Source organism: Triturus cristatus, chromosome 2_2, assembly GCF_964204655.1.
Source record: "Triturus cristatus chromosome 2_2, aTriCri1.1, whole genome shotgun sequence".
In the NCBI taxonomy this organism is placed as follows: Eukaryota; Metazoa; Chordata; class Amphibia; order Caudata; family Salamandridae; genus Triturus; species Triturus cristatus.
In genome coordinates, this window is record NC_140582.1 from 457,536,531 (window position 1) to 457,553,444 (window position 16,914).

The 16,914-nt window shown below is 43.4% G+C and overlaps 1 protein-coding gene across 2 annotated transcripts in view; it reads right to left on the reverse strand.

Annotated features, from left to right (window-relative positions):
* AFG2A (AAA ATPase AFG2A) overlaps nt 1-16,914 on the reverse strand; it is a 1,612,935-nt gene that overhangs the window by 847,949 nt on the left and 748,072 nt on the right. For both annotated transcript variants that reach the window (XR_014978118.1, XM_085641546.1), the window contains exon 13: nt 57-136. Coding sequence is in view for 1 of the 2 variants with exons in the window: in XM_085641546.1 (XP_085497672.1) it covers nt 57-136 (80 nt within the window). In the remaining variant the exon portion in view is untranslated. The remainder of the gene's footprint in view (nt 1-56; nt 137-16,914) is intronic.

Here is a 16,914-nt window from a genome sequence, read left to right on the forward strand (position 1 = left end):
GAAGTCTGATGTCCAACCAAACACATCAAAAAGTGAAACATGGAAGTCAGTCTTACCTCCCTCGCTCTACTGCTAAAGCATCGATTTCATCAAAGAAAAGTATCGAAGGGGACACAGCTCTGGCCTTCCTGAAGATCTAGAAACAAAATATTCAAGATTATAAATTATTGGTCTGGCTGTTAAATCTACATTTCGTGACCACTGATTTTACTACTAAGTGCTAAAGATACAAACATTCTAAACTTTGCACGGACAATTATATTTGAGCTTGTACATCGGCATAGTGCCATCTGTTACACACACACACACAGATTGTAAGATTGAAGTGTATTACCACTACACAACAGGAATAGGACAAAATAGATGGTAACCTGGGTGTCATTGCTAGGAGGTAAGCTTAAGTCTTAACTAGATAAGATACAACCTGTAAATAGTGGTGTAATACAAGTATGTCACCATATTTATGTCCGGTTTTTACCCCTGGAAATTCATGTCACAGTATTCCAGTTTTCCAATAAACAGCATTTCATGGAGAATGCTCATGTAAGTTTCCTATACTCAAATGAGGCTCCAGGCAGGTGGGTATATTCCTGTTCTGAGTTTTCTTTGTAGCACAAAGTCCATCTTTTCAAGCGCCCCTTGGTAAACTTGAAATTTTTGAGCGATAAGAGATGTTTATTCAGGGGCGGCTCCTCTGCGAAGGAGCGTCGCCGCATAGCTCTTTGAGAAGGAAAAAGAAAACTATAATAACGTAATCATTATCATTTTATTTTTCGCAGGTTTGGGGCTAGGTTAGGGTGGGGCGGGGCTGGAGGTATAGGGGAAGGAGTGGTTTGCACACTCCAAGTGCCCATGACTGCTTGGCCCGCAGTCGCGGCCTGCCAAACAGTCATGCGCACTTTGCATGTACCCAACCGGGCTGTATTATACAGCCTGGTGGGGAATATGCCCAGGCCCCCAGTCCCAATCTGAGAGCCGGTCAACGGCACTCAGACCAATCACAATACTGCATTGCAGCATTGTGATTTGCTGTGGGGAGCCTGGGTGCTTCCTGGTTCCGGGACTCAAATAGCAGAGGAGAGACGCGGCTCGTGGAACAGGTAAGTGGAATTTCTTTTTGGTCCGCTGCCACCCTACCCTCCCCCTGCCCCTCCATCCTCATTCCCAGCCAGGCACTACTGTGTTTATCCCACACTGGAGGTGCGCAGAAGGGCATTATGTCTAATAATCAATAACCATAATTCATATTTTTTTATTTGTACCCCTCTTTTATTATAGCTGTCTGGTTTTAGAGAGTCTATTAGTCTTGTATGCACTTGTTCCTCTTTAGTATGGATCTTTTGATGGTGGTGTACTCATGTAAATTCATTTACATTTTTGCGTGATTTAAAATCAATAAACAAATTGACACAGTACATTTGTTTACTGGCTTCAGAACTTATTTTCAATAAAAAGCAACAAGGGCAAATAACCAAAAATTGAGTGAGACTATTTGGAATCGTTATACCCATTGGCAAAGACTCCGCTTTAGCAACCCAATTTCCGGACTAGTGCTACGGGGCACAGTGTCTGACACACACTCATCAGCAACAGCAAGAATCTTATGGCAGGAGATAAGTGTCTTTGTGTTTTCTTTTTTTTATTTTAAATAAATAATTATTTCTTTAATTTTGTGGTAACAAGCGTGATAACAAGCGTGGTACATAGCACGTAAGAAAAAAAATTGTCAAGCAGAATACTATGAATGAGAACTGAAGGAAAGACATTCTTCGTCATAGTTGATTAGAATAGTAAAATAGTCCTAAATCATCCCAAGATGGTCTTGTACTGGTGAGGACAGCCTGGGTTTCTCCAATGTTGCACAGCTGGCCATGGCCCTGAACCACTCTGACACTGCAGGTGCAGTCTCAGATTTACAGTGTTTGGCAATCTCCTTCTTGGCCACCACAGTATCAATACCAACCAGAGTATCCTCTCCGTGGGTGCCACAGAGATCCTCCGGTATATGTAGCAGACAATGCATGGCGAGTGGTCAAATAGCCTGCCCAGTACATTCAAAACCGTGATCAATATGACAGTCCAGTAAGTCACAACCATCGGGCCATCACAGACCACATGGAACAAATTACCCTCACTCAACCCGCATCGGAAACAGCTCGGTATGGGGAGCCTGCCAGAGTGCCACAACCTTACAGGGTGAAATAAGTAAATAAATAATTTGCTTTGGCCTCAGTTGGTGGGCATAACAGTTTCTCGGGGGCTCATCTTTGTGTCCCTCCAGTTTTTTGTTTTATTTAAAAAATATATATATATTGGTACAGAAAAACAAAGCAAAACAAAGCAGCACTTTAAAATGAACAATATGTATCAATGCACTAACATTGTATTATGTTTAAACATTCACTGTCAGGTTCGCCAGAAGTGAATAACTGTAAATTATAAAAGAAATCACCGTTGTAAGTCGAAATGTTTTTACATCAACTAAAGGTCCGGTGATCAATGACTTAGCGCGTGTCAGTAGAGAGATATTCCTCATAGAAAAGCAAACAAATAAAAAGTGACCAAACAACTATGTAACCCAATCTCCCCTCACCCATGGCATGTCTACCCCCTCCTTGCCTCCCCCTCTTGAAAAGAGAAGGAATCAGGTGATGACAACAAAAGGGGGTATGTCACAGGAAGCACATCATGGCAGGAACGGAGACCAATACGGAACCCTGCTAATAAGTCAGGAGAGCCTCAAGTACAGCCAGGGGTTAAGGTACCAGGTCATGGAGCAGCTAATAGAACTAACGTAGCTAAAGGAATATTTAACTGGAGGTCTCATCTGCACTCTCAGCCTTGCCTCCTCGGAAATCCACTACAGTTACAACCCAAGCTCTTGCCTGTTCTAGGGTACGTTTGCCCTACTGTGCCTCACGGGGGAGCGCTATACCCTCCCAGGTCAGCCACCGTATCACTTCTGCCTGACAACTTTCAACCTGCTGGGCCTCGGTATTCTTCCATAGCATGGTGACCTTACGCCTAGCTAACACCACGGCTAGATCAATAAAGCGGTTAGTGACTTTGCATTTAGCAAGGCGGGTGTAGGGGTCCAGGACACAAAACCGGGGGAAGAGTCAGAGCACAGTCAGTGGTCTCTGCAAAGGGGCGCACCACCTCCGACCAGCAGAAGGTTAAGTGGGGGCATTACCATAGCATATGGAGGATGTCTCCCAGGGTGACGCGACAGCGTGGGCAGTCAGGTGATGCAAGGGGAAATATACACAGCGTTTCAAAGGGGTGAGATACACTTGGTGGAGGATATAGAAGTGGATCAATTTAAAGCGAGTATTGAGGGAAATTATGTGTGCCCCTTTTCACATATTGGCCCATCTCCATCTGAGATGTGGGCTCCTAGGTCTTCTTCCCAACTGTCCCGTAGTATTGCAAGGGGAGTGCAGGTATCGTCACGCAAAGCCACATACAGCAGCGGCTCCTCCTCTATGGCAGAGGAGAGTCGCCCCACTTGCCACCAGCCGAAAAATTAAGAATAAAACAATAATAAACTCTTGTTTATTATCGTTCTATTTTTCGCTCGGAGGCGAAGATTGGGGGCGGGGACAGGGTGGTGACAGGCTGGAGGGGAAGTGTTGGACACTACCTTCACTGCGCATGTTGGTTTGGCCGGCCGTCACAGGTCGGCCAAACCCACATGTGAAGTGAAGCTCTCTCCAACCCCAGTTGCATTGCTGGGTAGGAGAGAGCAGGCACAGGCTCCTAGTCAGCGTGGGAGTGCAAATCATTTGCACTCAGGCCAATCCTGACACTGCTTTCAGCAGCATGAAAGCAGCTTCAGGATTGGCCACAGTGCACTCTGGGAGACTGTGCCTGGAGAAGCGAGATGCAGCGAGCAGGTAAGTTTTTATTTTATTTTTTATTTGTCTCCCCCTGTCCCCACCTGCCCCCGCCCCGCCACTCTGTCCCCCGTCAGCCGCTACTGGCCACATAGAGATCCGAAATCAAGCGATTGATGTTGGAAGTGTCTCAAAGGTAGTCAACAACTAGGGAGGGGCTTGGGTTCCATAATCCCAATTGTATGTATAGCTGCCATCAGGGAGCCGTATTGCAGAAATTGTCCCACTGGTATATCATAGTCGGTACATAGGCCATCAAATGATCGCAACACGCCATCAGTGTACAACGTGACCACCAAGTCTAACCCCTCTGCCTTCCATTCCAGCAAGCGACCTTCTTCAATAACCTGCAATTGTGTAAGCAATGCACATAGCTGCTAATTTGGGTAATAAGGTGACCGCCCACGTGCACTGGTAAGAACGCTCCATCCAGCATGCCCAGAGAACTGTTAAGTCAAGGCGAACTTTATGGATGGCACGTCTCGAGTTAAGCAGCAGAGTCTACAGTTGTTGTGAGTTAGGAGGTTCTGGTAATCGCAGCAGACCTGGGTCGTCTCGCCGCGGAATCATCCCGCGCACCACTGAAGTTGTTCTGCTAGGTAGTAAAGGTAAAGTCAGGGCCGTTAAAGTACTACAATGTCCTGCAAGAGGGACTAGAGGATTCCCACAGATTCAGACAAGCAATGTACCCTGATGACCATCTTAAAGGCTTTCCATTCTACAAGCGAGAAGATAGCAGTGCCCACGTTCTCATCAAAGCAGTTTTGAACACCCTCACGGATTAGAGTGCACAACATGAGGTCTTCCAAGCTTGCCGTCATCAGTCGCCAGTTAGGAATGTAGGTACGTGTCCCACCCCATCACAGTAACATCAATATGGGTTTGTGATCTGAGATAGTGCAGGCAAGTCCCTCCAACCCTCTAAAGTCACTACTGCTGCAGTTGGGAGGGCAAGCAAGGAGAAGCGGCTTTAAAGGCGGGCAGCCGCCATCTTGGAGCACTCAGGATGCAGGTAATATGGGCGGTCTCTTTCTGCTGCAACAGGCTGCCCTCCAGACAGTCACAGGCCGCCAGGGGAGTGGGAGGGGCAACAAATGGGCATCAGTTGTAGCGGCCAATTACACTGTCAGGAAGGGGTCAGATGTAGGTGCCCCATTGGGAGCTCCTGTAGACTGTGCCTCAGAGCTGCTGGCCATGCCCCCTCGCTGTCCCTCCAGTTACTTTCATCAATGTGATTTATTCCTGAGGCTAATACACAAGTCCAGGGGCATTAACTATGAGGACTTTATATACTCATGAGAAATCCCCTTTCCATATCAGACAGAGGACAACCTTAGCCTCCAATGTATTATACCTGGGCGTCCACTAATTCGGCCACAAGGTCATGTATCAGTTGCCGAGGATGAGTTATCACTCAAAATGTTTTAATTATTCAGATGTGCTCAATCATTTCTGTATGAGTAATCAGAAGATTAAATTCTAATGTAATATATATCTCTCTCTCTCTCTATGTATATATCTGTACCAGACCTCGATAGTGTCAGCACAGTGGCAGCTGAATCATCAATGAACATTTTTACAGGAACTCAATGAATTCCGTGATTTACAAAGCAATGTCCAAGTAAACCGCATCACCACTGGGGAAGTGAAGGCTGTGCAGGAAAGACCTGCCTGTGTTCCCAAGATTGGGGACCTGATCAGAGAAAAAATAGAAGACAAGAAAGAATTTGGGCCATCATACAGAGCGGCTGTAAATATCCTGGCTGTTGAAGGTAACAGAACTGTACTTCTTCCGCCCCTTGCCAGTCACAAAGACAAGAGGTTTGTCTCTATTGATCTGATCAAACCAAACTATGTGGCCGATTCTCAAACTGTCTGAGTAGGCTCCTGAGTAGCCGCCGTACTCCTCTCGCTACAGTACAGTAAGTTCACATGGAAGTTTTAATAACGACAGAAGATTCCACTTTCCACAGAGAAGCTGTAAACAACAATGAAATTATACTTCTACCTGCTGAAACAACAACAACTGTACAATCAACGAGTACAGAAATCTCAATTTGAATAATTAACGTCTATGTGAACATGCCACAATTCTACAAAACCCGCTCAGCTGCCAAGAATAGACCGGACGGCTTCTGGCTACTTCGTGCATTACAGCGACTTCTCCTCAGATTCAAGTGAACTTGAACTGCAAACACCACTTCTCCCTTTCAAGCTTCGAGTGTATGCCATCTATATTTGGCTGAAAAAGACACACTCTGATGTTCCATGGATATATCTCTAGATTACAATTGGATTACTTTTCCTGGTTCTCTGGATTGGTTTGGTAACTGTCTTTTTCCTACTTCTGCATGGAAATTATCTCCCAGAATGCTCCTCAGTACATCTTGTGAACTTGGTTCATACCACACATGCATCATCACACTGCAAACTAAGGGACTTGTCCCTGGTGAATATTACAGCACTTCCTGAAGGAAATGTGTTGGACAGGCTATCGTAGGATGTGTATGGTCCTACTGAACTATTGCAAATTCCTTATTTGTTTAAAATTTTCTTAAATTATATCAAAACCTCTATCACTTCAGCTGCATTTTCTTAATGATGGTATATCCCGTGCGTTGTTTATAATTACACACAATGGGAACACTGCCCAACACTGCTGAAAGGTAGTTCAAAAATATTTGCACAAATGTTTGCTTATTTTTCAGGTTTTGAAAAATCAGACCCAGCCTTGTATTAGTATAGGCTTGCAACTACACCTGCAAAGAAAAATATGCTAACAAACACCAAGCTGATATACTCCGCTTCCTTTATTTTCCAACTGTCTATTTTTTGGAAAGACACCATAGACACAACATCTGTCTGTGGGACTATTTATTAAATTGAAAAGTTTTATAGAGCGCGAACAAGACCCTTACGGGTATCAGAGCGCTGTACAGATGTGGCTAAAGTACAAAAAACACAATTGTACAAATGGTGCATTGTCAAACAGAGGGGGGAAAACAATCAAGGTCAGGAGTTCAGGAGTTGGCCCGACCCGTACCTAATCATAATTGCCCTAGACCAAGCTACCAATTAACAGGCAAGAATACAGTAAGTCGAAACAACAGAGTTAAGTAAGAGTCAATTGCCCTAGAGCAAAGTACCAATAATAAGATAAAGATACAATACATCGAAACAACGTTGTAAAAATAGGAATCAAACTTTTAGACGGGGAATGAGAACAAGTTGATTCTGTTAGTGTTCACTCAATAATAGCCGTTTGACATGTTTCTTGAAAGATGCAGAGGTAAGATTGAATCTGATCTCAGAAGGCAGAGCGTTCCAAATTCTTGGAGCAACTCTGGTGGAAGCACGATTGTAAGATCTTTTCTTTTTGTACTTGGGAGGTTTCAAAGGTAGGGTAGACCTACTTCTTAAGTTCCGACATGAGCCCGATAGTTCAAGCTTATTTGCCTAGTAAGCCAGGGTGTTGTAGTGTAAGGCTTTATGCGTCAAGCAAGCTTTCTTGAAGCCTATCCTAGCTTTGATAGACAGCCGATTTAGTTGCAAAAGGTCGGGGGAGATGTGGTCACGTTTTCTGGAGCCAGTGATGAGCCTGGCTGATGCATTTAGAGTAGCTCTGAGAGGGGCCAAGCTAGTTTTGGGCAGACCAGCAACGGTCACCAAGCCATATTCCAGTCGAGAGATAACCAAGGATTGAACAGCAGGCCTGATGTCTTCGGGAGGAAGGAAAGGCTTGATTTTGTTAAGGGTGTTGAGTTGAAAGTTGGCTCCCCTAGTAGTTGCACTGACGTACGCTTGCATGTTGAGGTATTTGTCCATGGTGATGCCTAACGATTTAGCAGAGTCAACCACATGAGGGGTGCAATTAAGAGCAGTGAGTTGTTTAAGCCAGACCAGGGTAGGTGCAGAGTGCTTGGGGGGAGTAATCAGAAGGAATTCAGTTTTGAGAGTATTTAACATAAGATGGTTCTGGGTTAACCATTTTTGAGTTTGTGAGAGAGCATCGTTCAGCGTTTTTATGTCCTCTTGAGAGGAGATCTTCAAGTACAGTTGCGTGTCATCCACATACATGTGATACTAAATGTTAGAATGGTTCAGAATGACGGTCAGTGGTTCCATAAACAGGTTGAAGAGAGTGGAGGAGAGTGCGGATCCTTGCGGAACTCCAATCGTAACAGGGGTACTGGTTGCAAGGGAGTGGTTAACTTTGATTCCTTGTGTGCGGTTATGTAAGAAGGAAGTAAACCAATTCAGGACTGGACCCAAGAGACCCATCCTATGTTGCAGAAGAGCAATCAAGTTTTCATGTTTGACGGTATCAAATGCTGAGGACAGGTCCAGAAGGATCAGGAGACCAGGGACATTTTGATCAAGGGATCGCAGGGCGTCATGAACATTGTGCGTTAGTGCTGTTTCAGTACTGTGACCTGCTCTGAAACCCGACTTGTATGGGTCAAGGAGATGAAATTTCTCTATGTTGTTGCATAATTGCAAGTGGACGTATTTCTCAAGCAATTTAGCTAGAGTCATGATGCTGGTGATAGGACGGAAGTTGTTAGGATCAGATAAATCCGAGTTGGGCTTATTCGGGATGTGAGTGACTTGCCGCTAAATATTGGTAGGTTCAGGGAACTGAGGCCTTGTTTAGAGCATGCCTCCAACCACATCAAATGATTTTTCTGAATAAAACAGTGTAGCAAACTTCTTGTCTTGATATAACCAAAATGAAGGATTCGAACACACCACATATTCTTGCATTCTCATGGTTTGAGAATTGGCAGCATTGTACACACTTCAGTGAGGACACACTAGATACCATGATACATAATGGTTCTTTCAATTCATCAAACCCAAATTGGAAGGGTTGGTTGGCTTGGCCTGTGGACACCAAAGTGTGTCAATCTAGATTCCCGGGTAACACCGAAGGGTTTAGGATCAATAGGTCTGATCTAAGATATGTACAAACAGAATACTCGGTGTGGTGATGCCATATAGTGTTGGGAAGGTATGCCTAGATTGGCTAAAAACCTCAACGTTCTCCCAGGTGAAAAAACACTTGTCCCTTCTTTCTGATGGCATTGATCACAGGGATTTTTTACTAGGTCCCCGGAACCCACATCAAAAGCACTTTTTGCACGGAATATATAATGAGCTGTGGAAGATTTCTGAGCAGGAAGCTGCTGAGAGCGTGCGCACGATCGATAGGGTTAATTTAGAATAGCCTTTGGCTGTGGTTGAAAGCGGTATGACCAAATTATCACCCAGGACTTATTCACTGTGCAACATAGAGTCTCCTGCAATTGACATAATGCAGCAAGACATCTATTTTACAACATGGACAGTCACAATTACGGTCCATCATAATACTAAACTAGACGTTACAAACATTAAGTTCTGGCCACGTGCTGTGGCGTTACATCAACAGTACTAGTCTCTTTTCTGAATATGATCCTACGGATTAGTAGGAACTACACGATCTGCGCCTTTGTTGGATAGCATAAACTAGGGGCTTGGTGTCTAGACTGATTCCGGATACCCCTGCAGGATTTGTTGGCCTATAGACCAGCTAGCTCACAGTTCCTCTGTCAGCCCCCCCCCCCAACCTTATCAGAGAGCAAATGGTTTCTGGCAACCACTGAACATGACAACCCTGACCCCTTAGGGATCGTGGAAACAGTACAGAACCTTTCAGTCAGTCACTCATGTTCACTTATTCTAAGAGAAGTATACAAAGAATACACAATGGGACGTTTTCAATAAGTTAATTGAACCAATGTTATTCTTGTATAAAATACTTGTGCTGCAATGATTATTAGACAGAAGCAGACAAAAGTGATTACAAGCACCAAAAGCGTAAATAGTAGATATAGTTCTACCATGGTGCTAAAGCAGTGTATATATATGCAGGCATATAAAACAAGGCAATAATCAAGCCTACTCCTAATATGCGATCCCTACTCTAAGTGTACCTAGAGTGTGTGTAGGTGTAGATCCAAAAATCTCCCCAAGGGACGATCCAACCCCATTACCTGGTGAAAGCGAATGAAGGAATCCGTCTTAGTCACGAATGGACACCTCTCAAAATATGTCAGACAGCTGCGTAGTGAAGTCTAAGCATGCAGGGACCCTCGGTGTCACCTTATTATGATATACAGCCAAGAACAACCAAACAACCTCAAAGACAATACCCAATAAAAACTGAAGCAAAACCACAAGTTAGGGAAATATTAGAACAACTTGAATATTAAGGTATGATTGAAAGTTGCACATCTTCAATGAATAATCCACTGTTTACGGTAATGAAACCAGATCAATTATACCGCCTGGTATTAGATTACAGACATTTGAACACAGCTACTCGAACATTTGCAGTACAAAATGAACATATTGAGGCACTAATGAATAACAGTGTGAAAAAAATACAAAACATTAGATATCTCTAATGTCTTTTTTTTCTGTCAGAAAATAGCAGAATATAGCAGATATCTGATCACCTTCACACCGCTAGGCTCTCAGAAACAGCCGGCTGTTTTTAGCCAGAGTCACAGAATTATATAAAAACTTTGATGATCAGGAATTGTCAAACATCGATGACATATACTTAAAAGACTATGACCTGATGGAGCACTTGACCAGAGTGGACCACATAATTCCGCGGTTCGCTCACATGGACTACAGATTCAATTTAAAAAAATCAAAAATTGCCCAACTCAGTGTATTATTTTGGGTATTTAAGCTGTCAAGCAAAGACAAGAGCCTGGCAACCGATTTTGTTTAGAAAAATGTACATTGCTCCAACCACCTACAACTCTAAAAACGTTACAATCCATATTAGGATTCCTACATTTTGGCAGAACATAGATTCCTGATTACGCAGAATGGATAAAACCATTCTACGACTTAATTCGTCCAGGCTTTTCAAGCACACATTGGACAGAAAAACACACAGAAATTTTACATTCCGTCCAAGCTGATATGATAGCTTCCACCATTTACACACACACACGTGTAAATACAACAAACCTGGTCATCCGTGTTATTGCGGGGGCATCAGGTTATACATATATCGCGTTCAATGAAGGTGACAGTTCCGAATGCTAAAGCTCTACATCTAAGATGGGACAATGGGAAAACTCACTCACTGCAACAGACGTAGACTACAGTTTTGAGTCTACATTACAAACACAAGCATTTCTCCAGTATGAGCAAGAAAATTCCTTATCTAATGAAATAATGCCTCTAGATCGCTATGACTACATAATTTATACTGATGGTTCTGCACAACCTGCCATAAGGACAAAACAGCATTTTTCAGCCGCATGCGCAGTCGTAAAAGGCTGTATGCATGATGGAACCTTCCATCCACAGAAGACCTTCACGCAGTCACCTGGTGATTACACAGCACAGCTGACAGAACTTAAGGCTCTAGCTCTGACACTACAGAATATGGATTTTGGATTCCCCACACTCATTGTGTGTGATTTGTATTACTATGTACAGTCATATAATGAGTATCTTCATTACTGGAGATAGAATGGATTCAAGGATTTGAAAGGCTGCACAGTAAAGCAGAGAATAGGTGGCAAAGCTGAAGGAATGCTTGCCACAGGTTCAGGTTATACATAAACTGAGTCATCAGCACATTGGCGTGCACATTGCAGGCAATTTATTGGATGATGAAGCCGCAAAACTGATGGTTTGCACTGCCCGGTTTCTGCATTAACTCGTTTAAGTATGAGAATGGACAGAGACTTCATGGTGGCTGTCAATGCTGCACACAACACACACCTGATAAAAGGCTTTCCACTCAAGTACACCTACAAGCTAGAAGCACAGAACGTACCATATGCTCAGATTCCAGGAGTGGGGGATATCGTAATACTAAGCTGTGATCTGAGACTAAGACTAAATCTGGCTACACATGAGGGTCTGGCTTGGACACATGCAGTGGTGGCTGCCACAATTTCTCTATGCAGCAACGCTATTGGGGACTGAGTCTTTACAAACAGGCCAAGGACTTTGTCCTGAGATGTGATATCTGTCAGCAGAGGAAAGGTTCCACAGTAGCGTGCCCACCCCAGACCCCGCTTTAGAATTCAAACAAGCCTTTGGCATGTGTAGATTTGGACCACTGCAGCTCCCTATCATCGGATACATCTTGGTGGCAGTGGATTCCTGCCCTCGATTCCTGTGGGTATGGCCACAGTGATCAGCTGATACCAGAACAGTTATGAAGGATCTCCGAGTCTTTATCTGGACATACGCATCTGGTACATAACATTCCAACCAGGGTCCGGTGTTTAGCTTTCGAGCTTACAAAGAGGCCATGGAAAGTTTGGGTGTGACTCTGCGTTTTTCATTTACATACCATCACGAGGGAAACGCGGTCATGGAGAGGAAAAACAGGGACTTAAAGCAGCCTTTAACAGCGAGGGTATTAGGCTCTGGTCACAGTTGGATTCATCACCTATATGGGGACCAGACGGCTTCGAATAACATACCAAGACAGTCCCTGGGTGGTCGTACTCCTTATGAGATCCTGTTTGGGATTAAGATGTTGGTCCTAGACCTCGATAGTGCCAGCACAGTGGTGGCGGAAACACCATTTGACATCAATGAACGTTTGGCTGTTTTACGGGAATAGAATGATTTCCGGGGCGAACAAAGCAGTGTTCAAGTAAAAAGCACCACCATTGGAGAAGTGAAGGTTGTTCCAGCAGGAACCGACTGGATCCCAAAGATCGGGGATCTGGCCGAGAAAAGATGGTGGACAAAAAACTAATTTGGGCCATTTTACAGAGTGCCTGTCCTGGCTTTTGAAGGTACAAGACCTGTACTTCTTTCACCCCTTGCCGGACGCAGAGACAAAGGGTTTGTCTCTATTGTTCTGATAAAACCACATTATGAGGGCCGATTCTCACCAGTAAGCTGTGTGGGCTCCGGGGTAGCTACCAATCTGCTCTTGCTGCCACACAGGAGGTTCAGATGGAAGCTTTAATTACAAAAGCAGCATGTTCTCTTCAACAAGAGATAACAATTTAACAACAATAAAGTATGTCTTCTAACCGTTTCAAAACGATGACTATGCGGTCTACAACTATAGGCACACAGATTTCAATTGGGAACCCAGAGATGAGCAAGATGTACGTCAATAGACCACAGATCAAGTCTTCTTCTAATTCAAATGAGCCTGCAGAGCTACCCAAAATAGACTGGACGGCATCCGGATACTTCATCAACTTTGATGACTTCTCCTCCAACGCATCGGAGGTCCCACTGCCTGCACCGCCCCTGCCGTTCGAACTAAAGGTGCAAGTCTTCTATAGTTGGCTAAAAAGAACATACCTTGTTTCTCCATGGTTACACCTTTGCATTACAATTGCATCACTGTTCCTAGTGCTTTGAAATGGTTTTGTTCGCTGACGGGTTGCGCAGACACAATGCTGCAAGACATGATCGATTTACAGACATGGACTCACTACTACACAAATCAGCAACCACTCTATCATATGTTGTGATGGCTCTGCCTTTACAATATACAGAGCTCTGCTGCCTTTCAATTAGGTTTCTATATATAAATACCTTATATATTTATAACTTCTATACTGAATGGAGGCTAAAATAAGACCCTCCTCTCCTACTGAAAGAACCAAGCCTCTGTGTGCTGTGCTAAACTTGCTTAACAAAAGCATGTACTATAGCTTGCTGTACACATGACAAATGGAGCTTACGTAATCTGCAGTAATGGTTTCCAATGCCATTGAGGTAGAGCAGGGCATAAATGCTTCAGCTTGCTAACATCGATAAAAAACATTTACAAAGGCAATAGGTCTACCGAGGCAGATAAGACCTCCAACATACATCACTTAATAAGCAAAACATTAAAAACTATTTTATTAACACAAACAATCTACACTTACTATCCACACAACTACTGCAGCATAAAGAAAATTAAAATAGAACCTCTTGCAAAGGCGAGACCTATTGACTTTTCCCTTGCTTGTTTGAAGATGCAGGTCGATGGATTAGATCAGAGTCCTAAATCGTCATCTCAGATCCGGTGAAAATGTGGGCGTAGGCTTTATTTTTTGTGTGCATCTCAGAGGTTCCAACAGGAGGGAGCTGGTGCTCTTTTTGACGTCTCGCCTGGGGTAGTAAGCGCTATATAAATGCAATAACAATTACAATTTACTCCTTATGGAGCGTCTGCCTCCTTTGATTATGAGTTTTTATGCCAGGTACCTGGGTTCATCTTGGTGGAGACCATAGTGTGTCATGCATGCCCTTTACCTGGATCCTGGCATTCAATGGGAGCCAGTGGAGAGACACAGGGGAGGTTCTATTAGAGTTTCCATAGCAATGAGGGTCGCCCCGAGTGGTGCAGTTCTTAACTTTGTCCAGTCTAGTCTGTATATGACTAATGATTACACTGTGGTCTTGAAGTCTCGGTGGTGGGATGAATGGTTTCACCTTCTTGAGAAGTTTTAGTTGAAAGCAAGCACGGCGTGTGGGTATGCTTCGATGTTAACGTTCTTTTCCTGAGTTATCACAAGGGAGATTGTTGATGCAATGACCCGTTTAAAATTGAGAACGTTTAGGTGATTGATGTATTCCTGTATGGGGAGGGAGTCGTGGGGTGGGGAGAGGAGTAGCAATTTTGTCTTCATGGAGATCAAATTGAGGTGGTTACTTAAGGTTTGGGTTTAGGTTTGCCTTATGGTGTCCCGTTGAGTCAGATGATATCTTTTTGGGATTACATTTTTAACTCTACCTGAGGGTTGTCTACATACATGTGGTACTCAAGGTTAGCTTGTAAGTGGCTGCTGTGACTGGCCAGTGTGTCCGTGATGTGTAGGTTGGCTATCTCGGTACTCTGACATAGTCTAAAGCCTGATTGGACCAGGACTTCCTATGTGACGCATAGGACCAATCGATACTTGAAAGACTTAACTGTAGGTATGACAATATGACATGTGGCACGTGAATTACCATTGTACGATACATTAATGAAAATAAGAGATCATTTTTTTTCTCTTTTTAATAAAACCTGATTGGAACTTGTCCAGCAAGTTGAACGGTTGTTCAATGTGTTGCCACCATTGATTGTGTACACATTTTTTTCAGCGGTTTCTCTAGGAAAGGGATGTTTGGCAGCGGCCGAAAATTATTTAGATCTGTCACGCTAGCTTCTGATTTTTTAGAAGCGGTGTCACTTCACCGATCGTCCGACGGTGTGGGATGATGCCTTGTGTAAGAGAAGAATGCTTGCTCTTAGTCCAGAGTGGTGTAACATGTTGGCTGTGCTCCTTGATAACCAGAGAGGGAATAGGGTCATTGAAGTTAGAAGTTGATTTCATTGATGTTTTAATCTCCCATATCACCTTTTCATTTAGGGTACTGAATTCGCACCATGTAGCCTTGTTTTTAGTCTTCATGGGATGGTTAAGGGTTTGAATCCAGTACGTTGCTGTAGTATGTGTAAGTTGGTACTCCAATCCTGTATCAGTTCATTGTCCATGTCGATATTTTTTAGATGTTGGCGATCCCTGTACAATTGCTGATGTGCTGATGTATAATATGTATATATATTTATCTCCAGTAGGTAGTTATAGTTAGGTCCATGTTTCCATAGGAAAAATATTTTTTGCATTTTTTGACTTGGCTATAACTTTGGTGTTTGACCAATCTTCATGACATTTTCCCCCAAAAATGTGTCAAGGTGGGTTCTACTGTCATAGAAGGTTTGGGGGTGATCCATGCAGTGGGGACCGAGAATTTGGGGCAAAAATAAGGTAGCATTTGTAATGTTTGTTAATTCCCATAGGAATCTTTAGCCACACCTACAGCCCAAACCGCTGAACTAAAATTTGGCAGGGAAATAGATGGCAGTTTAAGGAAGTGCCTTTTGCTTATCTGGTGTAAATCCGTTCAGTAGTTACTGAGAAATGTAAGTTTAAAATTATGGTAATATCTCTGGCCACGGATATTTTGTGGAGGATTCACGATGAATGGCGAATGAACGCTCCGATGGGAATGCTCTGATTGGCAGGCCGCAACCTGAACAGAAAGTTGTGGCCGCCATTTTATCTATCGGGAACGGTTCCCGGGGCTGAAAATTTGTGTTTAAGCCCACATAAGGGGTCAGGGTGAAGATACTCTTGACCCAATGGTTGAGAAATGGGGGTGTTAGTGACACAAGTTATGTGTCCAAAATTGATTTTTTTAATCACGTGTGATATCTGAGACGACGACGCGACTGCCAGCTCGGTCCCCCCCGTGTACCATCGCTGGGACATCGCAACTATCAACGTTGTCCAAATATTGGTGGAAACATAAAACAAAATATATATACGAATCACTAATACTCACTTTTATAGAGATATTGAGATAAATGTTTCTATAGAGGTATTTAGATAGTGAGTTATCTACTGTGATGGTTAGAATTACTTATATAGTTATAGTTTGTGAATGTGGTGATAGCTATTGGATTCCAGCTTTTTTTTTTCCTTTTCCACGACGCGATTAAAGTCATTGCAATCTCCTGAGTCAATGTGAAAATATAGAATAGGTTTTAGAGATGGTTTCTATAGAAACTCTCTAGAAAAACATGAGTTTAGAGAATACTGTAAGAAACCCCTAGTGTTTCAAATACTACAATATGTGTGTATATATATGTAATTTCTACTTTATGGAAAAGGCGCAATCGTTGCGGTTAACCCGTTTACCGCGGAGTAAAATCCGCCGCGGTGCGGGCGTTTCCGTGCACGGGCGGGGCCGCGTCATCCAACGGACGTGCGCAGCACTACGGAGGTAGTGCTCGCGACGGCCGTTGGCCGACGCACGCATCGAAGGGGTTAATGACGTCATCAAAACATCCCGAATAACAGTGAAAACTAAGAATTGGTCTGAAAGATATTAGTACAAAAATATGAGTTTAAGCATGCTTTGAAAGAAGTATGTATATAGTAATATGTGTAGGGCAATGTTCAGAATGAATTTTTTTACATAATAT